The sequence below is a fragment of the Eptatretus burgeri genome, chromosome 8 (genome assembly GCF_056783735.1).
Source record: "Eptatretus burgeri isolate ZD-2024b chromosome 8, Ebu_testis_v1, whole genome shotgun sequence".
In the NCBI taxonomy this organism is placed as follows: Eukaryota; Metazoa; Chordata; class Myxini; order Myxiniformes; family Myxinidae; genus Eptatretus; species Eptatretus burgeri.
In genome coordinates, this window is record NC_140968.1 from 106839064 (window position 1) to 106865189 (window position 26126).

The following is a 26126-nucleotide window of genomic DNA, read 5'->3' on the forward strand; positions in this document are numbered from 1 at the left end:
AGTGTTGCCTCCAACAAAACGATGCAAAGTTTGTGTTAACTAATTAATAATCACCAGCACACAGAAACTATTCAAGGTTTGTTTTAACTAATTAATAATCACCAATACACAGAAACTACACAAGGTTTGTGTTTACTAATTAATAATCACCAACACACAGAAACTACACAAGGTTTGTGTCAACGAATCAATAATTACCAACACATGGGATCAACAAAAGGTCTGTGTTAAATAATCATTAATTACCAACACATGGAATCAACAAAAGGTTTGTGTCACATCATCACTAATTACCAATGCACAGAATTAACGCAAGGTTCATGTCAACTAATCATTAATTACTAATGCACAGAATCAATGCAAGGTTCATGTCAACTAATCATTAATTACTAATGCACAGAATCATTGCAAGGTTCATGTCAACTAATCATTAATTACTAATGCACAGAATCAACGCAAGGTTCATGTTAATATGAACCTTGCCTTAATTCTGTGCATTGGTAATTTGTGATTACTTACTCATGAATAATTACAAATGCACGGAGTTAACGCAAAATTCGTGTAAACTAATAATTAATTACAAACGCATGGAATCAGCGCAAGGTTCATGTAAAGTAATCACTAATTATCAATGCACAGAATCGATGCAAGGTTTATGCTCACTAATCACAAATTACCGTCGCACAGAATTAACACCAGGTTCGTCTTAACTAATAACTAATTACAAACGCACAGAATCAACGCAAGATTCACGTTAAATAATTACCAATGCACATAATAAATTAGAATCGTGTTTACTAATCATTAATTACCAATGCACAGAATCAACACAAGGTTCGTGTCCAGTAATCACTAATTACTAATGCACAGAATCAACACAAGGTTCATTTGAACGAATCACTGATTAGAAACACACAGCATGAATAGCAGGTTCATGTTATCTATTAACTCATTACCAACGCACACAATCAATGTGAGGTTCATGTCAACTAATCAATAATTACCAATGCATGAAATCAATGCAATGTTCCCATTAACTAATCTCGAATTATAAACGCACAGAATCAACAAGGTTTGTGTTACATAATCACCAATTACCAACACATGGAACTAACGAAACATTAATTACCAAACCACTTAATCAACACCAGGTTCATGTTAACGAATCACTAATTACCAACGCATGAAATCAACGCAATGTTCACATTAACTAATTCCGAATTATAAACGCACAGAATCAACACAAGATTTGTGTTACATAATCACCAATTACCAACACATGGAACTAACTAATCATTAATTACCAAACCACTTAATCAACGCCAGGTTCATGTTAACGAATCACTAATTACCAACGCACAGAATCAATGCAAAGTTCATGTTAACTAATCATTACCAATGCACAGAATGTTTAAATGATTTACATGATCGATGTTATATCAGGACACGTAACCTGAAACAGAAGATTGTTTCGACCTTCAGGGTTCACTCTTCGAGCAAAACTCAATTTGTCCTCAAATACTCAAAAACTTTTTCTGACCGTCTCGAACACGGAACACAATAAACGACCGATGACTACATTTTTAGAAAAACCTTGAGAAGCGATCACAAACTGGAGATTGCTTGTAAATTAATGACATCCTCACCTTATTCTTGTAAAACTCAAGGACTGTGGGGAAGGCAGAGTCAAGATCACCACTGATAAAGTCTGGAATGAACCTAAAAATGACAAATTGAATACAATGACAAACTCCATAATCCAATATCAGTAATGATCAAGAGGACTTTTATGTTGTACTTTGATTTGAATGAAAGACAAAATTACCATTATAATGAAACTCAAACTTTAAATCAATATGAGCAGAGGTACCTGCCCTTTGTGCAGAAGGAATTTAGAGTTAAGAAAAAGAGTATGTATAATCCCAATGAATTCATCATCTCTCATTTGGCAGGCAACACTATTTATAATAATAATAATAATAATAATAATAACAATATATATACCATAAACACCCCCCCCCTTTCCCCGTTAGGCCCCCTTAATGAGTGCAGATTTTGATGCGGTCAATGAACCTTCATTCGGCATCAGATATGTAGCTTGTGGCCAAGTTTCATCAAAATCAAGTGTTTGGTTCAAGCGATAATGACTGAAGTGCTTACAGACTCACTGACTGACTAACTGACTGACTCATGTACAGACACTGCTCGATTGCATTACCTCACCGGACTAAAGTCCAGGTGAGCTAATAATAATGTAGCGATTAATACAATACATACAATATTTCATATAAAATAGCAGGCAAAACATGCAATAATATGATACAATAAGGCAATACCACACAATAATGACGAATGCTGTGCCTCTGGATCGACAACATTTTGAGTCTGGTTGTTGGGTGCCTGAATGGTGAGCATGGCAATATAGATAAGAAGATGACTTGTAGTACTGTGCTGCCTTCCACCGGGTGGTGCTAAACAACACACATTTACGAAAAGAGAAATGGGGTCTTCCCCCCAGCCTGAAGATTTGAAAATGTTTTCTTGCATTTCCATTTGCCAAGAGGATTCCAACAGTATGCAATATGATGTGGTTACTATCAGTGGGGCCGTTTTTATTGATGGACAGACAAAAAAAAATACAATTATATACATATACCAATATTATATACCAATAGCGGCCACTTCGCCCACCGAACGGACAATCCAGTCGCGGCTTTCCGGATCAATGGCGAAAACCAGCCACGGGTGTGTTTTTAAGCACACCACAACCTTGTCCATACTCTACTCGCACGCTACAGGGTCAATCGCTGAATTGTCGATATCCCTAATGAATCGCGCGGGTAGATTACCGAGAGATTGTACCTCAACGGGACCGCTTGGAAACGAGCCGCTTAAGCAGCTCGCTTCCTTTTGGGATAACCGAGCAGGGTATTATCGCGCAGTCCCGTTGGACCCGATCACTTTACCGGCTATTTAAAAACCAAAAAACCAACTATATTCCGAGTGCAAGATGGCAGCTCAATTAAGGGAAGAGGACGCAACGAACGGGTTAACATTTGAACAAGCACATTTATTACAAAGCACACGTAAACAATGATGCAGTCATGCAGGTATGCAATTATACAAGGCCGAACATGCACACAAGTATACAACCAACAAAAGTAATGCAAAAAAAAGAGCTACTACCATCTATCTATTATGTACAGTCACTTAGACAGTTCTACTTGCAGACATGGCGCCACAACATTCACTCAAAAGCAAGGAAAAACCCCAGGAAAGACGAGGGGTAAACTGGACCTCTTTGGGTCTTTATTGCACGGAGCCGTGTAGACCGCAGAGGCACCGCGAGGCCGCGCTGGTTACCTTCACCTAGCTGGGGCGACCCGCAACGTCCCGTCCCTACGGCAGCTGTTGTGACCGCGGTCCGGCCCAGGCCTCGTCTGAAGGCCTGGTGATTCGGGCCCAGCCGGCAACCCCTCAGAGGAACGAACGGGCCTTATGCTCTTTCAGAGTTGATGCTCTCTTTAAGAGCCCGTCCGTCCCTCGTGCTGCTCGGACTGTCCCGAAGCCCGATCACCTCGGACCGTTCGCTGCTGGCTGGCAACCTCTCCACGTCCCACACGAACGCGCCGTTATGCGTGGCACGGCCGGCCTGCTGTGCTTCCCGCTCCGTCTCCTCGGCGAACCCGGACTTCCACTGCCCTCCACTGGGCTCGAACTCCGCTCCTCACACCGCTCCAGACCCGGATCGACTCGACTGCCTGAACTGGCGCTCTGCGTGCCTTTTATAGGGTTCGTGAGGCGAGATCTGATCTCTGCACTTTCACCTCTGACCCCCACTGGCTCCGCCCCTCTCGCTCTCCTGATCCAAATTCCGAGGCGAGGTTTGGGACGAGCGGACGTGGTAGGAATCATCGACGCTGAAGGGAGAGCGGACGTGGTAGGAATCACCGTCGCGAGGAACAAGGAAACCACCGCGTTTGTTTGCAGCGATCTCGCCGTAGCCGGCGCAAAGATGGCAGCGCCCGCGGAGTTGAAGGTGAAGCGATGTTGTTCCGTTGTTGGGTATTGGGGGAGATGCGGTTTGGGAGATGGTGGCTGTGGTTGGCGTTGTGGAGAAGGTGGTTGTGTGAGGGTGGTTGTGGAGGATGTGGTTGTGTGAAGGCGGTTGTGAGAGCGCTGTTGGTTGTGAACGGTTGGTCCAAAATAACGAAAGTAAAAGAAAAACGGCTAACTCAAAGATCACAGAATAATTCCCATTAGACAACGGTGGGGAAATCTCTCTGAACACAGACTTATCGGCATAACTGAACTAAGGACCTATATGGTGCTCTGCGAATTTCCACAGCCGTAACAATACATATATACAGATACATACATACATATTGTTACGAATTTCACCCGCCCAGCGTGCGATCGGCCACGTAACTCGAATCGCGACGCGTCGCCCACCGGAACGGACAATTCAGTCGTGACCCTCTTGGAACTACCGCCAAGGAGCTCGCCACAGGTGGGGGTTTAACCTCACCACAACCCAGTCCGCATTCTACCCGCGCGAGATATGGTGAATCGCCGAATGTCGATATACCTAAGTACCCGCGCGGATAGCGTACCGAGGAGTTGTACCACGCCGCAGGTCAACTCCGGACACGAACCACTTAAGCGGCTCGTTCCGTGCTAAGGGGATAACCGAGCGGAGTTATCGCCGACCTCGACGGTTCAGATTATTATTGGGTGTCGAAACCCACTACCAATCCCTTACGTGATGCAAGATGGAACTTTCAACCGAAGGAAAGGACGCAACGAAACGGGAAACAATTTGACAAGCACTTTTATTTCACACACACACAAGGCAAGCACGTATTCAAAGCCATACAGTAAGAATGCACATATAACAGTCAAAGCAATGAAAGCAACGCAGAGCTACAACCGAATAAAGCAATGTACAAGCACTTATTTAGGTTTATTTAAAAGACTGGCGCCACACACACATTTACACAAAAAGCAAATACAAGCCACCCTCATAGGCAAGGGTGCAGACAGGTCCGTGGACCAAATGTACGTGGGACCTGGGTGAGCGGCCAGGTCCACGAGACCGAAGGGGTCTTACCCACGCCCTCGTGGCGCGATGGCGGGCTAGCCGCAATGTCAGCGTAACGTGCCTGACTCCGTGCCCCTGGCGTGGTCGGTGAGCTCCTTTCGGCATGCGTTGCGCAGGCACATGTTGGTCGGTCGACACCACGGTTGGGGTGGGGAATGGACGGGGTTACCGGCGCTATCTCAGCGCAGATGGGGGAAATTGTTGATGCTCGGGGTGGAGAGAGAGAATGGTGGACGCTCCATCCCGCTAGCGGGGCCTTGGGACCGGACCGACTCTGGCGAACTCTCGCCCCTGAGCACTCTTCCGCGTCCCTGCTTCACTCCGCGACTCGTCCCTCGACCCAGCAACGACAACCTCAACGACGACCTTCGTCTTCACTCGACCAGCCCAGCCAGCACAGCACCGCACAGCTCAGCACAACCCAACACGCAAGTCGCCTTGTGCTCGCGTCTTTATAGACCGGGGGAGGAGCGTGTATGCTAATTCGCGGATCAAAACGCGCTTGGAGGCAGGGCCACGCCACCCGACGCCTAGCCATTGGTCGGGCAAAAAGAGGCGTGAGCCTCTCCTGATCCGATTTCCCTCCTAAAAGGGGTCCACATGCATTGCGCTTGGGGGCAGGGCCACACCACCCGACGTTTAGCCATTGATCGGGCAGAAAGGGGCGTGAGCCTCTCCTGATCCGATTTCCCTCTTGCAAAGGCATCCATTTGTACTCGCAGCTCGACGCGTTCGGCAAGAATCACCGAACGGGCCCTGGGCAGCACGACGTTTGGTGTTGGCAGGTGGTGTGGTTGATGGTTGTGGAAGGAGAAAGGCGAAGGTGGTGGGGGGTTTGCTGTGGTGTTTTGGTTGTTGGAGGGCATCGTTTGAGAATAGCGGTGAAGCGATGTTTGCGGGGTGCAGTTGTGGATGAAAAGAGGCGAAGGTGGCGGTGTTTGAGTTGTTGGGGGATTATTGGTCCAAAATAACGATAGAGAAAGAAAAATGGCTAACTCAAAGCGTAGCAGCCCGGATGAATCACACATATTCCCTCTAAACAACGGGTGTGGACTAACTACACATGAACTTATCGATATATCTAACCTGAGGACCTTTCTGGTGCATTGCAAATTTCCACAGCCGTAACACTACCCCCTCCCCTTTTTACAGACTCGTCCCGAGTCATCGAATTTGTGTGCCATCATGTGTAGTTCTCTCCTAATAAGTCTTACCTTCGGATCCCTGAGTGCGACATTCAGTGTATTCGTGTCCCCAAAATAAATAACCTACGGGCTGAGTAACTAACTAAACAAACCCACTCATATGGACGACTTAAATAAATTGCCAGCACTAAGACACACATGCCGGGGGCGCACTCATATACAATACACAACTTAACAACTTAACCTTACAAATCTTACACGAAACCATGGCCCAGGATCGATGGACTCTGCAAAGAGAAAAGCTTGCAGGGAGCCAGGCTGCTCACCCACAGTCTCTGGCTCATGAAATGCAGGCGTGGGGAATGTGGCCGGCTGCTCACTCGCAGTCCAAGACCTCCCCCTTGAAATGAACTCGGTGAACAAAACGGTGCACGGGCCGCCAGTGCAGTCCCGTGTTGCAGCTGCCAACAGGGCAGTCCTTGCAAATTTGCGCGGTGATCCTGGCGCACATGGTAATGAACAAAAAGGGGGGGGGGAATGCAAAACAGAACGGGGCTGGTGGACATGGGCAGTAGGCATGGATGGCAAAGGCAGGCAGGCAGGCAAGGCATGGTATGACAAGGCCGCTGTAGCAAACACAGCCGGCAGATGAAATGGCTGGCACAGGCCTTGTAGCAAACGCAACCGAAAGATTAAATGACCGGCACAGGCCTTGCAGTAACTGCCAGCAGAGGAAGTGGCTGGCACAGGCCTTGTAGTAGCACAGCCAGCAGATGAAGTTGGCCGGCACCTTGCCTTGAGATGGAGGTTGGTGGAGGGAGTGCAGTGGTGCTGGCCACTCGTAAGGCCGGCTCGGACCTACCTACTGTCTCCCTCCCAACCTATTGCCTTTGCCGGTCTCTGTCCATACCCACCCCCTCAATTTGTCAAAACCTAATTTAGTCCCAACTTATCTTTTTGTTTTTATTTTTATTTTCACTTCCCTTCTATAAATCGTCCCCTAACCCCCTTTTATCGTCTTTGTTCGGCTAACCTATCGTGTCACCGGGCCTACTCCCACCCCGACGTTCCCTTCCTGGAGGGGAATAAGGGAGAGCTAGCATCCTGTGTCGAGGCCCAACGCAAGCCTCAGGATGGCCTCCTCGGAGTTCAGCGATCTTTACCCAAAGTGGGTCCAGCGGCCCACAACGAGAGCGAAAGGATGGATGGTGCGGAGGGGTACACTTCCTATCTACCCTATCCATTTTAATTTTGAACTACCTCAAGGCTTTCAACAAGCGCCTCTCGCTTAAACTATTGGTTCTAACAACCAGGATTCCCGTCGCCTGTGTTGGTGTCCTCGCAAATTTCGGGCCTTGCCCCCCAATTTTCCGCCCGTGCCCTCACACAGTTTTGTGGCTGGGACGCGTGGCTCCCTTGGCAGGCACTACCCTCTGCCGATTCTCCAGCTATAGCACCCCCGGGCACTACACTGCCTCTGAGCCTACCAGCTCCCTAAACACCGGGGAGTGGCCTCTCTGGCGACTCCCCAGAAACGCTCACGTGGCAGGCTGGCGCCCCAGGCCCCTTTCTGAGGGTCGCCCGTGCCCATGCGGCTTATGGCGCCCCGGGCCCCGCATCAGCGGGTCACCCGTACCCACGACGTTATCCCAGCCCTCCATGGGCCCTTGGCCTACCGCGGCCGACTAGCCCGGTGCCCGGGATACCCACTCAGCGATACTCACCTTTCGCAGCCACGCTTCCAGCCCGTCAACAGGGCTCCTGCACCCCTCCAAACGGGTTTCGAGCCTACTTCCCCACCAACAACAAAACGACTTCCATTTTGTCAATTTAACTAACCCAGCTAACTCACTCTACACTGACCCCGGGGTCCCTTGGGCGGGAGTCACTCCTCCCCCCAATCACTCATCGCACCATGCATTCCACATTCGCTCCATACATACATACAGACCCGCTGGCCTCACTCACTCAACATGTTTCAATCCATCAATTCTCAACTCACACATCGCTGATCTCTGCCATCCTTCTCACTAAATCCCCTAACTACCTCGTGCTCCCACGTCGTCCCTTACACTACAGCACGTTCCTTTTAACACTACGTAGCTCAGCTACGTCCCCACTACACATCCACAGTCTGTCACTGTCTTCTAATAATCCCATCCATTTTCCCCTCCTAAATCTGGCTACAATCCCTCTCCCTAATCCATTCCACGGGCTCCATGAGGACTTACCCCTGCCCCATGAAGCCGGTCTAACTAACACTAACCCTTCCCCCTAACTAGTGGTGTCCTGTGCCCAGGCAGGGGGGTTTCTCACCTCCTGCCCAGGGAATCCTGTTCACCCGAAAGAGAGGCCTGCTTTGCTCAACTTTCTTTTTTTCATCGCGCAGCACCAGCGCGGCAACTCGCAACCTGCGCTCCTGCACATCAAAAAAACAAAACAAGCCTCGCGTTTCGAGGGGTTCCTCACGCGAACACATGTGCTCTGCCTATTGGAGCTTAACACAAGCTCGTGCGGAGAACCCGTCCGGTCCAAATCCGTAATTCAGCCTACCTTTTGTCCGTCCGCGGGATCGGCAACATCCACCACTGGCGTTTCCGGACCGGGCTTCACCCCCGCAAGCGCGCACGTGGCGGCCTTGAGCGCAGCACAGCCCGAACCTCGCGCTTGCTGCTGGGTAAACCCGGCGCGGTCCCCAATATAGCTACGGCCGCTACTCGGCCCCTGTACATTATCTGTCGCCGTCTCCATCACCACTCGATCCACGCACACTTGCGTGTCACGACACTCAGACACCATTCCATTCCACTCACACCGGGAGATGCAGCTGCATGCTCCCGCATTTCCACCGTAATCTCCCTTTCATACAGCGACCTCACACACGCTGTCCCTCTCACACTCAGCTGCTCACTCACGCATGCCACCTCCCTCGCAAACGTGGTTCCACTCACACATGGTGTGCTGGGAGGCACGGACTCCGGCACACTCGCAACCACACCACTCACACACGGGGTTTCACTCCCACACGGGGTGTCACTCATACCTGGGGTCTCATCCATACACGGGGTCTCTGTCACCCACCCGGTCGCTCTCACACACGCCCTTGCACCCACGCTATGTGTGTGCTGCAGCACACATTTCGCCACACTTGTAAACACACACCTCGACACCACACACACCCGGACCACACTCGTAACCACACCGGGGATTTGTGCCACCCCAAGGGTTTCTGGGGCCTCCATACCCCCCAAGCTCTCGGTGCACTCGTCCACAGCACTCGCCCCTTCAACCTCGCTCGGCATGACCGACCCGCCTGGTCGTGATCCGCCTCAAGGGAGCATAGCGTCTCCCTCCGTTCCCGAAGGAGGCTATCCAGCTGCTGGCACCGGGTCCCTAAACAGTCTGCCAGCTCCCCCCCCCCCCATTATCCTCCACTAACTCCGTGTGTATGTGCTCTGTTCCTTTAACCCCGTCTTTATCGTGCAGTCTCTCTATTTTTTCTACCTCCCGTGTCTCTATACATTCTCTCTCCTTGTTCCTTATTTCTGTTTCTTCCTGGTTCCATTTTCCTTTCCATTTGAGTCGTTCTTCCTCTCGGAGCTTTTTGAGCTGTTCGTTCTCTTTCCGGAGTTTTTTGATCTCCGTGTCCTCAAATTTTGCTCTCCCCTCGAGCTGGTTAATTTCAAACTCGTATAGTTTTTGTTTTCTCTCCCACTGTTCCTCATGCTTTTCAGTCTCCAATCTCATCGTTTCTTTCAATTGGTTTAGTTCTTTTTCCTGTTTCGTTCGTTGTTCTTTCATTAACTCTGCGTACTTCAACCTTGCTTTTTTTTTTAATTGTTCTTGTCTTTCTTTTTTAATTTCTTTCACCCCCTGTCCCTCATTCTCCAACCTCATCGTTTCCTTCAATTGGTTAACCTCAAATTCATGTTCTTGTTGTTTTCTATTCCACTGTTCCTCTCGTTCTTCCTTCTCCAATCTCGTTGTCTCCTTTAATTGACTGATTTCTCCTTCCTGCTTCATTCCTTGCTCCTTCACTTTCTCCTAGTACTCCAACCTATTTTTTCCTTTTGTCGTTCAGTTTCAAATTCATACTCTTTCAGTTTTCTATTCCACTGTCTCTCTTGTTCTTCATTCTTTAATCTGGCCTTCGCTTCCAGCTGTTCGATCTGTACAGTGTGGTTCCTCAACGTTTCATTCTCTGTTTCCGTTCTTTCCTCTTTCAACGTCCTCAGCTCGTTTTGCAATTCCCTCTCTTTGCTTTGGTATTCCAGTAACTCAAAAGTTTTTTTTCCATTTTTTGTCTCTCTGTCTCTGTTCCTCCTCACTCATTTCATCCCTTTTCTTGCTCATCTCCACATACTCCAACCTTGCTTCTTCTTTCCATTGTTTCTGATTTTCCTGTTCACTTTTTACTTTCTCTTCTAGGCTTTCTCTTTCCTGATTCCTGATCACAGGGGGATGCACATACTTGAACCCCACAACAAATACACAGACACAGCAACTTAAAATAAACACGGGAATTTAATGACATTATAAATATGTACAAGGAACAATAATCAGAATACAATAATACGTGAGGGAAATTAATCCAGAAGTCTCAAATCGAGGTCCCTCTACACACAGACAAGGGGAAATGACATCAAAGAAATCCCTTTGTTTATTGTGGCACATGGCTTGGTCCAGAGATGGTCTTTATGGAACGTGGAATCGAGGCACTTCTTCTTGCATGTGCAGACGCATGCAAAATTGACGCCGTCGCTCTCTTGTAGTGGGACAAATGTACATCAGGCAATTTGTGAGCAGTATTCAACACCAAGGCTCAGAGATCCTGTGCAGCTTAGAATGGCACCGTCCCCTTTGGTGACATACACGAAGCTTCGAGGCCCATCTCATACTACCAGCCAAGAGTCGATGGCCAGAGTCTCGCTTCACCATGCGAGCCAAATCACCTCAGCACGAACACGTGAATCATGCAGTCTTCTTCGTGCATCGAAGTAAAGCCAACCGTAAAGCCCTGTTCTTACAGGCCACCTCCTCACTACATTCTCTCTCAACCGCGTGCGACCCTCACTCCACTCTCGTGCCTTCCTCCTCTCTACAAGCTGCTTGCCCCATCCTCTCTGATCGCCTGCCTCCTACACCCTCCTCGTCTTCCTGCCACTCACATCACGCACATCTATCATCAGCCTCGGGGGCATGACTTTGCCCACCGTCACCCTTGGAGGCGGGCTTTCTTCCCATTTGGTCATGCAGCTCGATTGTAATAGTCCATTGCTGGTTTATAATACAAAAAAAAACAGGGAAAAGTCACAGAGGGGGCAATCACATCCTGGGTGAACATATCGTTAATCCCTATCAAATTGACACCGCACCACCCCCCGTGTGGTGACACCTAATACTTAAGCTCATAGTCTCCCGACTTAATTACATCAACATGTCTCCTACACGTCCACAGATCAAACGACTCTATTCCATCCTAACTTTCCGATTAAATTCCTCCATCTACCCCCAACAGTAACAATATAAATTGACACCTCCCATGCTCTTCCAGCTGAAGAAGCTGCATAAAGCAACCAAGAAGGCCTACACAAGGTAAGGGCTTTCTTTTTCAAACCCTTCCCAGAGTTCCTCCACAGCTATAAAGATATTCACAAAGAGTACACAAATGAGAATCCCAATGCTGCACACCCCCCTCAGTTGCCGGACCAGCATATTAGCGAATAATCAGCAACAGCGCAGACACAATGCATACCAATGAGGCTCCCAAGCATGTACCACATGCAAATATCAAAAGCAGGACCAATAAAATCGAAGCGATAGTAAATATATATATATACATATATATATATATATATATATATATATATATATATATATATATATGTATATCCCTGCATGTCATATGAGGCGACTAAAGGGTTGGCGTCAGAAAGGGCATCCGGCCATAAAAACATTGCCTCAAAAAGGGAACCATGATTGTCATGGGGCCCGCAAAGCTAACCCCTGCTCTCGCAGAGAAAAATGGCATTAAAATGTGTGTGTGTGTGTGTGTGTGTGTGTGTGTGTGTGTGTGTGTGTGTGTGTGTGTGTGTGTGTGTGTGTGTGTGTGTGTGTGTGTGTGTGTGTGTGTGTGTGTGTGTGTGTGTGTGTGTGTTGAAATGGTAACAGAAAGCAGGACTGGAGGGCTGAAAAAAAATCAAATGCTCAGTGGAAGTCTGCATGGTGTAATTCTCATTCGCAGCAGGCACATCAACACTCACAGTTGAGCTGTTATAAAGATAGTTAAGCACCATAAAAACAAAGGCATTGTATGTTTGAGCTGTCACGGTACCACAGAGGCCAAGAAGAAACTGGTTTGAAAAAAGGTGAAAATAGTACCATGTATAAAATATAGAGTGGCTTCTATAATCTGAAGCAACAAAATGTCAGGGTTTTCACAAAGAAGGGATCCCACTTCATGACAGGGATTCATTTGATCAGTGAAGGGCATTGAGCACCAACACTAGCATTGCAAATACAGGACTTGGTGAAGAAAACAAGCTCGAATGAGCGAAGATCCTCGTCCTCTTAATGATGAAGTAATAAAAACGAATATGACGTCATTGTGATGTATCAGGTTTGCGATAAATAATTATCTGTGCTAATGCCCGGCTTGATTCCCGCAAACAAAATTCAAACAGCTTGCCTAGTTTCGGAGATAATTTTTTAGGCGATTTCCATTAGCGGAGATATTTTGACGTCATAACTTTTTTCTCGGAGGAATTTTCAAAATCGGAGATGGTTACTGTCTGCGTATGGTATTTTTACATATATACGCCAAGTTTCAGGAAGTTTCGATGAAAACTGTAGCTTGGTTTCTTCATCCTTTCCTTTACCTAATCTTACACAATCTTAATCAAAAACAAAAAAACAAAAACGGTCTCTTAAAATGTTACTCAACTAATAACTCAACTAATTGCTGGAACAATGGTGTGGGGGGGGGGGAGGTCTTGCATTTAAGAGGCAGTGGGAATCATTTCGGAGTGGGTTTTTAGTTTTAAATCAATCAGGAGTGAGTTTTTAAGCTTTATTTGCATTTTTTGTGTATGTTGCGGAATGAAGTGTTTTCCGGTGGCCAGAGTGCAAATCCTGCCACCAACCTCCTAGAAAGAAGGACGTCCGCAGACTGCAGAAGACTGCAGAAACCCAACTGCAGAAGGACGTCCGCAGACACAGTTGGGCACTAGATATGGATGGCTGTTGGCTCACAAGGAGCTCCTCTGCCCATTGATGTGAAGTTAGACAAAATCACTACAATACACAAACGTACTGCAAATCTCTAAACTCTGTGCTTATGACATCCAAGGCCATCTCCCCTCATCGTTAACTGACTTTTCCACGACTGTAATCAGCGTGTAGCTCCGATTGAGTTCCCCTCATCTGCTCTCCCTGTCAAAACTGGAGTGCCGCAAGGCAGTGTCCTTGGCCCAGTCTCATTCCTCATCTTCATCAATGATTCCCTGGAAAATCCTGCCGATTTCTTTGCTGAATGACCTCACCCTCTGGTGTATCCTTTCTCATTATGCAGACAGGTAAGCAGCAGCCTCTTCCCTCTCTGTAGACTTTGATAGAATCAAGAGCTGGTCAAACCCTTGGAACATGTCTTTCAACCCCAACTTTCAACCCACTCCCTGTCTCTCCGAAAGGACCATCTGGTAAACTCTGCCAGCTACTTCCAAAACAAACCACTTGAAAAGGTTGTCACTCAAATGTTTCGGCCTCACTCTCAGCTATGATCTTTCTTGGGCAAACAACATATTTAACGTTGGCCTCCAAAGCTAGCTGCCGACTGGGCATCCTCCATTGTGCAAAGTCCTTCCTTGGCACACCTGTACTCTTTTCCACACACAAGGCCCTCATCCACAGCTTGATAGAATACTGCTCCCTCCTTTGGGCCGGCGCCCCTGCCTCACACCTTTCCCTTCTTGATACCGTGGAAAGAAAGGCCCTCAAAATCAATGGCATCTCCCTTGATGAAGCTGTGTTTATACCTGTTACTCTCACATGGCAGAGAGGTCTGTGCCCTCTGTATTCTACCAACCCCTTTTGTGATCTTGCACCCTCTGCCCTCTCTTTTGTCTTCGCCCTTCCCAAGTTTCTGCAGGGCATGCACGGTCTGCTAGTAACTCTTTTCTTGTAGAACTCCTCCACTCATTTGTTCCTCTTTTCTCTCACCTGTGGTGCTAACTTCCTTAATCTGTTTAGTTACATTCTTCCCTCCAGGGCTTCAAGACAGCTGTTTGCAATGACCTCATGTTATCCCCCATCCATACTTAACTCTTCTACCCCAGATGACCCAATTTCCAAGCACACCCTTTCACCAAGTTAATGTGATTTCTCCCCTGACCCCTTCCCTTTGTTAGTGGTGAGCTAGTTTATTCCTTTTCTGTTTCATCCATGCTTTCCCCTTCCGTTTCTTACTGTGTTTCATTCAGCTGGTGTGCAACTTAAAAAAAAAAAAATATTATATATATATATATATATATATATATATATATATATATATATATATATATATATATATATATATATATATATATATTTATATATATATATATATATATATATATATATATATATATATATATATATATATTGTGGAGGCTCGTATAAGAGCAAAAAGAGCTAAAATTAAAACTTCTTCGCCCCATGTGTTCTTCTCCCCCTTCCCCTTCGTCTCATCTCACTTCTACTCTGCTATTCATGTTTCCCACATTCCATTTGGCTCTTGTTCCTCCACGAGCCTCGCCAACGTATTAGAAATAAATAAATAAATAAAAACTCAAATTTCCTCGTAGGGATAACAAGGAACAGGCAGGTCCGAACAAAGTGGCCAAACATTGCTCAACATATTTAAAAAAGGATCAAATGGAAGGTTTGCATTCATCTGACAACCAAAGAAGAAAAATAATCGAGATGCCTTAGAAATATTTTAGGACACTATAATTGCGAGATATGATTCAATTATATTATCAAGGAACTTCCCCCTCACATTTTTAAGTGAGTCTTCTAATGCAGATTTCTGCTTGGAAGATTGAATCCAGTGGGTATCTTCCCACAGTATTCCTGCCAATGTAAAAGATCTTCTGTGAGCCACTAAAAACTTCTGTGACATCGCCCGTCAAATACGAACCGAGAAAAAAGTGCCACCCGAGCTGAGCCGAGCGAAGAGCACAATTCGCCGAGCACAGGATGCGAGTCGAGCAAACGTGTGACCCGAGCTGAACTGAGCCAAGCATGTTAGAGCCAAATGTGTGAGCCGAGCCAAGCGCATGAACCGAGCCGAGATGAGCAAGAGGCTGACCCAAGCAAGCAGCTGACCCGAGCAAGCGGCTGACCCAAGCAAGCAGCTGACCCGAGCAAGCGGCTGACCCGAGCAAGCGGCTGACCCAAACAAGCAGCTGACCCGAGCTGAGATAAGCAAGCGGCTGACCCGAGCAAGCGGCTGACCTGAGCCGAGCAAGCATGTCACCTGAGCCAAGCCAAGCACACCACCCGGTCCCTCCCAATTACTTTCTTAACAACCTTCTAGCAGAGGTTCAGTCACTCAAACTCTTGGTTCTTGCTCTCAGCCAGGATCTCTCTTGCACAAGCCATATTTCAAAATTGGCCTCCAAAGCCAGATGCCGACTGGACATCCAGCATCATGTAAAGTTCTTCCTTGGCACACCTGAAATCCTATCCACCAACAAGGCTTTCATCCGCAGCTTGATGAAGGACTGCTCTCCCCTCTGGTGTGGCTCCCCTGCTTGACGCCATGGTAAAAAAGGCTTTCAAAATAATTGGAATATTTCACAATGAAACTGCGTCTTGAGGCCTATCACATCGCCAGCAGGTCAGTGGTCACTGTCTTCTTCAGCCTCATTTCTGGTCAGATTTGCACCCTCTGCCCTCTCCGTGCTCTGTCCCCCCCCCCCAAAGTATTTTGAAGACACATGCGGTTCACCAGCAACCCCCTCCTAATGAAACTGCCTCAGTCCAGAACCACTGCTCACCTCTACTGATTTTTTTTCCTACCTGAGGAACCACCTTCCACACTCTCCTCGATCTCATTCTTCTCTCCTGGTCTTTAAGACAGCTGTTCACCACCATCTTAGGTCGTCCCTTATCCAAATCCATTATATTTTTCTACACCCCGAAAACCACCCACCCCAAAATTTTGCTGAAGTATCCATCTTACCGATCCCTCGAGTTCTCCCCGAACCCTAATCATTACCTGCATCCCGTGTTTGTCCGTCTCCATCTACCCTCTCCCTCAACCCTGCGATTGGCATTTTCTTTCTCCTGCTGTTCCCTTTGTTACGGTGTGTCCTGGTCTATTCTGTGTCCCAGGTCTTCCATGAACCTAGACCATGTAGAAAATAATAAATAAATTGTAGGACTCCTTTCACCTCCCCCTCCCACTCCCATCCCCCCGACTCCCACTCCCACCCTAACAGCAAAACAATTGTTTTGTCTTTTCCTTCTGTCGCTTCAATCCGTCTACTAGATCGTGAACAGTTGCACCTCTTTTATTAACGGCAAATACTTTTCAAAGTGTGGAAAACCTTTCAAAGGACAGATTTCGACAACTGAAATGAGGAGCGTTATATTGTCACAAATAGGTTTATAATTGGCTATTACATTACAGTAAGCAGGTCTCTCCATCAGCACTCGGTCAAACGGATCGCCTTAGTCGATTGCCTTGGCCGGTTCAAAAGTGTGGGGTATGAAAATAGAGCCTGGAGCAATGCCTGCACACAACTCTGAATTCATTTAGGGTCCCACTTGCAACACTTGGATACCGGATTGTCAACCAAGGAGAGAATCTTTAAAGCTGGCAGCACTTGATCAGCATATTTAGGGCAGAACCGTGAAATCCCAACAGGTAACATGCCCCAGTGAACCGACTTAACAGGCACGTACAGAGTGCAGGCAGAAATGATTAGCCAGCCTCACCGCTCTCGCTCACTGCCTGCGAGGTCGTGCAGACGGTTCGCACCTCCATCCACACATACCTTAATGACAGCTGCAACAGGGTGCGGATTGGGGTGGACAAGATGAAATGAGAAAGGTGTGAGAAGAAAATATGGGTTTGAAAGATGCCAAATGCCAGTCAGCCAAAATAGTGTTTCCATCTGAGCAGATACCTCATAAACTGGTACCCCAAGTTCAAATCCCATATAATGTCTCGGTTTACCCATTGTGCCCAAACATCATATTTCAAAAATGCAATTCATCAGGTATCCTCATCATTTATACATGTACAGGTTTGATGGCAACACTTAAACATAACAGACTAAGAATGATGGAGACAGCAATTCTGAGACAATGCATACAGGGAGAGGAAAAAACAGGTAAACACATGAAAATGAAGAGGTAGGACTGGATAAAGAATGATTTACAAGATACTACCGGGGGTACCCAGAATTGCCTGGAGCTCCGATAATCCTGTTGGCATTTTGAAGAAATCAAATTTTGATTTATTTCAACTTTTGTGGGGACCGAAATACACCAAAACCCTCTCCGTGAGAGTACCTCCTGTGCAGCTCCCCTCCGCAGGGCAGCTCACCGGATGACGGGATTGGGGCAAAGCCTTCAGGACCCCCAATCTTTGATGAGAGGAGGGAAACCACGGGGTAACATTCCTGGGTCAGATTGCGGGAGAGTGTGTCGGAGTGGTGCTGAGGTGTCGTCCACCAGACGGCGTTCTCCTTGGGTTAACCTGAGGTGGTCCCTTCTGGTGGGTACCTGCAATGTCCTATCCCTAAGAGAGGATGATCACCTGTCTCTGTTGTCATCTGAGCTCAGGTGTTTGGACATCGGTATTGCAACACTCTCTGAGGTTGAGACCAGATTGCGGTGAGATCATGGTGGGTGGTTACACCGACTATTGGTCTGGTTTATCTGATGGTTACCATTCCCAAGGAGTTGCTGTGGCTGTGTCCAATAACCTGACTCCAATGATAATTGAGGTAACATTGGTCAATGAGCGTATTATGAGACTAAGGATTAGTCACTCCTTGGGTGTCATTTCCCTGGTCTCTGAATCTGCTCCGACCGAGGTGAGTCATCTCACCGTGAAGGACGGCTTCTATGCCACGCTCGAGACTGTGATTGATCAGTACCCCAGGCGAGATACTCTTCCAGTCTTGGGGGATTTCAAAGCATTGACTGGAACTGATAGGGATGGTTATGAGACGTGCATTCTTCCCCATGGGTCTGAAACTGTGAACCAGAATAGCACAAGTTCCTTGACTTTGCGAGAAGTCATGGACTTAGGGTGGCCGGTTCATCGTTTCAGCACCCACAGGCTCAACACTGGACTTGGTATTCCAATGCTGGCGGTGTGGCAAAGGAGGTTGACCATGTGCTTGTTGATGGTCGCTAGAGGATGATCCAGAACTGCAGGGTCTACCAGAGTGCTCAGTTCCTCAATACTGACCACAGCTTTGTTGGAGCAACTCTGAACTTGCAGCTTAGATCCAGGAGAATGGTACCATCCCAGCCTCGGCTGGATGTTGGCAAGCTCAAGGCTGAGAGGGTAGCTGAGAAGTTTGCGAACAAGCTGAGTGGTTATTTTGGGGGGTCTGGGTGCTTTGGTGGATCCTGAAGAGTTGTGGAGTACCTTCAAGACCACCGTCCTTGATGTTGCCGGTAGATGTCTTGGAACTCACCGTGGGGTGAAGAAGAACTTTGTCTCTCAAGGGACACTGGATACGATTGACCAGAGTCACAGGGCCAGGCTCAATGGCAGAACTGAGCTGTTCAGGGAGCTGAGGCAGAAACTGTACCTGCACTAAGGGTGGACAGGGAGGCCTATGTGCGAGAAATCTGTGAGGGTGGAGAGCATCACCTGTGGTCGTGTTTCTCGTCCTTCTTCCAGGGGAATTGGCGTATTGCGTTCCTCCAAGCCCATCCCTCGGTATACTGCAGTTAGAGCGGAGTGTGGTGGGCTCTTGACAGAGGAGTCCGAAGTGAAGACCCACTGGACCGGTTACTTTGAGCAGTTGTACCAGGCTGATCCACCAGCTGTCGAGTTGGATGTCAGAAGTGTGGCAATCATGATTGCTGACTCTCCAATCAACTGTGGTCCACCTTCGTTTGTGGAAACACAGGACGCGGTGAACCGGTTGAAATGGGGTAAAGCTCCAGGGATCTGTGGCATCCATGCTGAACTTCTCAAGGCTGGTGTAAATGCTGTACTCGTGTCATTGCATGCAGTTCTTCGCTCTGCTTGGAACATTGGCATCGTCCCAACTGACTGGAAGAGGGGCCTTATTGTTCCTCTCTGGAAAGGGAAGAGTGATCGCCAAGACTGCAACAACCAAGGGGTGACGCTCCTCGAAGTGCCGGGCAAGGTCTTTGTTCGGATAATTCTTGATAGGATTCGCCACCATCTGTTTGAGCACGTGTCCAGAGCTTTACACCAGTCACCAGTGTCACCAGTCAGGCTTTACACCAAAGACGTCAACAATTGACCGTATCCTTGCTCTTCGGGTCATCACCAAATTCAGAGGAGAGTTTCAGCAGGGGCTGCTTGCAGCCTATGTTGATCTCTGTAAAGTGTTTGACTCAGTGAATCGGGATGCCCTCTGGAGGATTCTTGGTCTTCGTAGAGTGCCACCAAATCTGATCGATCTGATGTCTGAACTATACTGTGGTACTGAGAGTGCTGTGAGATATGGTGGTACCATCTCTGACTTATTTCCACTTGTTACTGGAGTTTGTCAGGGGTGTGTACTGGCCCCCACACTTTCCAGCACTTTTCAGAGATCAAGCTGTGGTGCATTGTCTGGGAATATCAAGATCTCTGACCTTGATTTCGCAGATGATAGTCATCTTTGCGAAGACTTTAGATATCCTTTTGGGGGCCCTCGAGCTGCTGAATGAGTAGTCGGAGCCACTGGGATGACGGGTTTCCTGGGTCAAAACTGAGATCCAGGCTTTCAATGACATCTTGGATGCTGCTGTCCTGTCTGCACCTGTTTGTGGTGAGGAGTTAGAGGTCACGGAGGGATTCACTTACCTTGGCAATGATATTCATGTCTCTGCTGGCTGTGAGCCAGAGGGCAACAGATGTTTGGGTCAGGCCTGGGGAGTCATGGATTCACTGGATCATGGGGAGTGGCGCTGCCAATACCTGTGCAGGATGACGAAAGTCTGAGTCTTTAAGTCTTTGATGCTTCCAGTCTCGCTCTATGGATGCGACACTTGGACTGTGACCATGGATTTGAAATGGAGACTCAATTCCTTTGGTACCAGGTCTCTTCGGAGAATCATTGCTATCTGTGGTCAGACTTTGTGTTCAACGAGCGGTTGCTGAGAGAGACTCAAATGAGATTTGTTACCTGCATAGTCCTTGAGCGTCAGCTGAGGCTCTATGGACATGTGGCTCATTTTCCTGACGCTGATCCTGCTCACCAGATGCTCTCAGCGAGGGAGCCTCGTGAGTGGAGGAGGCCAACGGGCCAACCACGTACCTCATGGTTGCTGCAAGTTGATCAGCATCTCAAGGAGATGGGGATGGGCCAGGCATCTGCCTGGGGGATGGCCAGAGGCCCCTGAAGTACCGGCTGAAAGTGGACGCAGCAACACGCTGCTCCGGCGCATACTCCCACACCTGACCTGATGTCAAAAAATGAAGAAGATACAGTGCAAAAACAGCTGATTTGAGACCGAGGCTTCAGGCTTTAGCACTCTCACGAGGCTGTACCCTCAAAATGAAAGGTCCCAGTAGATAAAGAAAATTGGGTCACATTTCTACATGTAGTTTTAAAATAACACTTTTTCTTGCTGCAAAACATCATATCTTCCAGTCTGAATATTTCAAATAAAATAATTCCAACCCATCATTTTTGACAGGCTTTTATACGAGTCATTTAATATTTTCTTTCACAAAGCTACAAAGGCTTAAGCACTTTTGGGTGATTTTTTTTTTAATTCAATTTTTATTATTTGCCAAAAACACTCCCAGGTAATGTTCCCAGGGATGGTTTGTAGGATCTTTGTGAGGTTGTTCTTTATCATTCCTGTTGCTCCAATTTAATTATCACAACAACAATTTCTGCTTTCTTCAGCTTCCAGGATCTAATATCATTTCATTCTTGAGGTCTTCATATTTGGCCGTTTTCTTTATTTCTGTGTTATTTAGACAAAAATCACTGGGTACTGAAACCTCAATTAGCAATTCCTTCTTTTCCTTTTTATATCTGAGTACTACGTCCAGTTGTAGTGCTTTATTTTCTATGTTCACATTGGATGGGATTATGAGGTCATACGTGCTCATTATGTCCATGTTTTCAAAGTTTGCTTCTAGTTCATGTTTCCATGAGTTTTATGGAACTGAGATATTGAAATTTCTATAGATGTGCCGAGGGATTACTCCACATACCTTGTTGTGGCTTTGTGTGTCGAGCTGTTCTGTCACGAGTACTTTTACATCCCGATAGGAGGTTACTCGTGTTTTCTGTTTCTACCTTGCGAAATCTACACCTGTCCGATTGACTCAGTCCTGCCATTTTTTAAAGCCATTCGTGCAGTGTCCATGGTCTTGGGCATTTATAATGATTCCTTCTCCGTCCCAATTTAGCTGACCTCTTCTTAGCCATTCAAATGAGCCTCGGTATACTTGCCTAATCTGTCCAACTCTTTTTATATTTCCCTGCTCTTTTGGCTTTCTCACAGTTGTCACTATACATAGTGTCTGTTGGTATTTTGTTGTGTATTATTCTTTTGTCTTTTTTTGCAATTGCTGGGGCTGTATTTGTTGCTGTTTAGGTTTGGTGTGTGACATCTTATATTCGCACCTGTTTTTTGGAAATTCCTTGCAAGGTGAATTAGGGATACCTTAAATCAGGTTTATTGTGTTCATGTCTGTTTTCAAAAAGAATCCGAAAATCAGTTGAGCATTTCACAGACTCTGCTAATCCAATATTTCGTCGCTCTGTGCAGTTGTCGCTTTGGATGCATTGATTTTGGGAGAACATTTTGTGGATAGTGAGGAGTTTTGTGGATCATCATTGTCCTGTTGGAATGTAAATCTTTCCTGCAGTCTAAGGTCTTTTGCACTCTGAAGCAGGTTCACCTCAAAGCTTTCCCCATATTTGGCTCCATTCATTGTTCCCTCTATCCTGACAAGTCTCCCAGTCCCTGCTGCTGAAAAGCATCCCCAAAGGATAATGCTGCCACCACCATGCTTCATGGTAGGGATGGTGTTTGATGGTGATGAGCTGTGCTCAGTTTCTGGCAGACGAAGCACTTTGCATTCAGGCCAAAGAGATGAAGTGCTGCAGAGACGATTTTCCTTCTGACAGGTTCTCCCATCAAAGCAAAGGAACTCTGTATTTGTCAGAGTGGTCATTGGGTTCTTGATCACCTCCATGACCAAGGTCCTTCTTTACCCAGTTACTCAGTTTGGTCAGATGGCCAGCTCTAGGAAGTCTGGGTAGTTCCATATTCTTTCCATTTCCGAATGATGGAGCTCACTGTGCTCTTGGGAACTTTCAACACTCTAGAAATCGTTTTATACCCTTCCCCAGAGCTTTGGCTCCTCACAGTTCTATCTCGGAGTTCTACAGGCAGTTCTTTGGATTTCATGGTGGAGTTTCTGCTCTGACGTGCACTGTCAACTGTGGGACCTTCTATAGAAAGGTGTGTTTCTTTCTAAATCGTGTCCAATCAATTGAATCGGCCACAGGTGGACTCCAGTCAAGTTCTGAAGACATCTCAAGGATTATCAAAGGAAATTGGACGTACATGGGCTCCATTTGGAGTGTCATAACAAAGGGGTTAAATACTTATTGATGCAAGACATTTCAGCTTTTCATTTTTAATTGATTTCTAAAAATCTCTAAAAACGTCTTTTCACTTTGTCATTATGGAGTATTTTGTGTTTATCAGTGAGAAAAATATTTAATTTAATCCATTTTAAATTCAGGCTGTAACTCCAAAAAAGTGACAAAAGTCAAGGGGTGTGAATACTTTCTGAAGGCACTGTATATGAATCGTGATTTCCACATATGATATACATTTCGATATGTGATCACACATATTATACATGACATCCACATATGTTTATGCGACATATTATGTGCGTGCGTGCGCGTGCACACACTGCGTGGAGGACGGGTTAATAACACCCGCCATGATGACAGCAGTAACAGCGACGTGTTATCAAAGATCCTTTTTGTTTCACTTCATTTTACATCCTCATTGAGATTCAGACAGCCATGAAATACAACATGCTCCGTTTTGATTTGAACCCTCAGAGCGAAGCGAAGGGTCAGTATGGCTCGTATCAAAAAAAAGCAAAAAACGTGTTTATCAAAACGATACAAAATTATGCAAATGAATAGAAAACATTTTAAAGTTTTAACAAGTTGATTTGCAAACAAAATGTTGAACTCCATGTGTAAGGTGCAGTTAATGAAGATAAAGGCTGTTGATCTGAAAGTCGCCGTTGCGACGCATTCAACTGCTCGAAAAAAAGAAAAAAAATTTTTCCAGTAAAGAAGAGAATGAAAAATTAGTTCTCTTAAACAAATTGTACTCCTTCATTTTCCTTCCCTCTCCTCTACCTTCACATTGCGGTTCTCCACCACGGTTCGAACCGCCAAGCCAAATAGCCCGACGCAGGCCAGAATAATTCTTCCATTATTCACTCCAATTCCTTAACTGTAAACTGTCCCATCCTCTGTACATTGCCAAGGCCAACCGGTGGTGAATTGTTTACTCCATGAGAACAATGAGCGAATCATTAAATTACACAAATCAATATTAATGCGCATGATGCGTCAGGTGCGATCCAATGAAGGTTGTGGTCATTATAGTCAGCGACACATTACCCTCAGGATAATGGTCACAACTGTGTCAGAGTCCAATGAGAACTTTTCATTAACAGCAAAAACGTAGGGCCCGTGCCAAGGGGTCATGGGTTGCACAATCAGTGGAACAATACTTCTGCTCGTAATTTTTCTTATGTTGCATTTTGTATGTTTATAACAGCAGAAAATACAAAACAAGAAACAAACAAACAAAAAACAATCGATTTAATATTTTCCATACCAAGAATGAAATCAACAACTATTTAGCGTCATTTGAGACCAACGTAACCCCATTTAAATCGTCCTTCGTTGTGTCCACATTAAAGTTGATCGAAAAACTTAGAAACAAAGCATAAACTTAGACTTAGACGAAAAACTTAGAAACAAAGTCCAGCACGTGCGGTTTCTTCTGCAAACACGTGCAAACAATTGCTTTCTCTAATCGGAACAAATGAAAGTTTTTGAAACGAGGTCACACTGACGAGTTAACAATACAGCCACGAGATTCGTCAGCTTTGGGTTACATGCTTATTGTTCCACACGCCAACCATCGGCCTCCGGCACTTTCAACCGACCAAAGGCATGTTCAAGGTCGTTAACGACAGTGCAGACAAAATATTGGGTTTACAATTTTCCAAGCTTTTCCTAAAGAATCAATTTGACACACATTATTGACTTTTAAGATTTTTAATGTGAAGCTGCAGAGGTGCTTGATGTGTGGTTCATTAAACATTTCCAAATGTATGAAAGTGAAAGTACAAAACTCACTTTCAAATGAACAATACGCTCCAGTTCAGTCTAATAGCGCGTGGTCGTAACGCTCCGAGCTTTTTACAAACCCTGATAACATAATACATGCCGGTTGGTGGGCCTGGTATCCTCGGGTCCCGAGTTCAAATCCTGCTCGGCCATTGAATCAATACCAGGTGGGGTTGACTCAGCCTGTCGTCCTTCCGAGGTCGGCAAAATGAGTAGCAGCTTGCTGGGATTATTGAGCCATTCGGGTATCCTGCGCCGGAGCGGCGACCCATCCAGGATTGTGCCCAATATCCCATGAGACTGCTTCGGCAGCACGGGCGCTCTGCACAGAGAATAGTCCCTCTCTGTACTGTACAGAGATGGATAACATTATACATTCATGTCAATAGTGAAAAAAAGTAAATAAACCAAACCACTAACTCATCGACTTGAGAAATGACCACAAACCTCGTGTGATAGGAATCCCAATATTCAAACCGATTTCGACATTTAGATGAACCAGAGAGGTTTAACAATGAACTTTGACCTTACTGCGAATTCACAATTGCAAAACCTTAGTTTGTCACATTCAAATGGGATGTCACACACACACACACACACACACACACACACACACACACACACACACACACACACACACACACACACACACACACACACACACACACACACACACACACACACACACACACAAGGATGGAGTTTGTAACTGATCCGCGTCTGTGGAATGTTCTTCACGCAGTAATGTTAAAACGGTACGTTTCCAAACTCAACTGGAACGAGCAACGGTTTCCTTTACAGCTGGTAGGGGGACGCAGTCGTGGATGTCACTGATCAGTTCCTCAAGTTTGATTTTGAACGAACTGTACTTCTTCTGTTGATGGAAGATAGGAGTATTTCAACTTCTGCAATTTTTGCCAAGTCACAACATCGGTTCCACACCTCTGAAAGCTCAAGTACTCGTGCTTCCTTTGCAGTTTCTTTCATCTCATCAGCAAGCCATATCATGACGATAACCAGTTTCCTGAACACACTTCTCTGTTTTTGATCTCTTCCTCCGAAACTTGTGGTAGCATGAGTTATGAGATTTGGCCTCGGGTGCAATGAGATCGTTAACAGCTGAAAAGTGAAAATGAGCAACTGGATCATACTTGGAAGCCTCCAAAAATAGTGTTGCTCACATTGAATGCTGTGACAGATTTAAGTTCTTCTTTAGCATTTGTTCTTTGGAAAAACATCCATGTTTCCCATTTGACAGCATGTACGTTACTTCGC

The 26126-nt window shown here is 46.2% G+C and overlaps 1 protein-coding gene across 5 annotated transcripts in view; it reads right to left on the reverse strand.

The window, feature by feature from the left end:
- The window catches only part of TPK1 (thiamin pyrophosphokinase 1), a 57652-nt gene that overhangs the window by 12713 nt on the left and 18813 nt on the right, over positions 1–26126 (reverse strand). For all 5 annotated transcript variants that reach the window (XM_085893462.1, XM_085893458.1, XM_085893460.1 and 2 more), the window contains 2 exons: positions 17227–17296; positions 1647–1719 (listed from right to left, as the gene is read on the reverse strand). In XM_085893462.1, coding sequence (XP_085749588.1) covers positions 1647–1719; positions 17227–17296 — 143 coding nt within the window. The remainder of the gene's footprint in view (positions 1–1646; positions 1720–17226; positions 17297–26126) is intronic.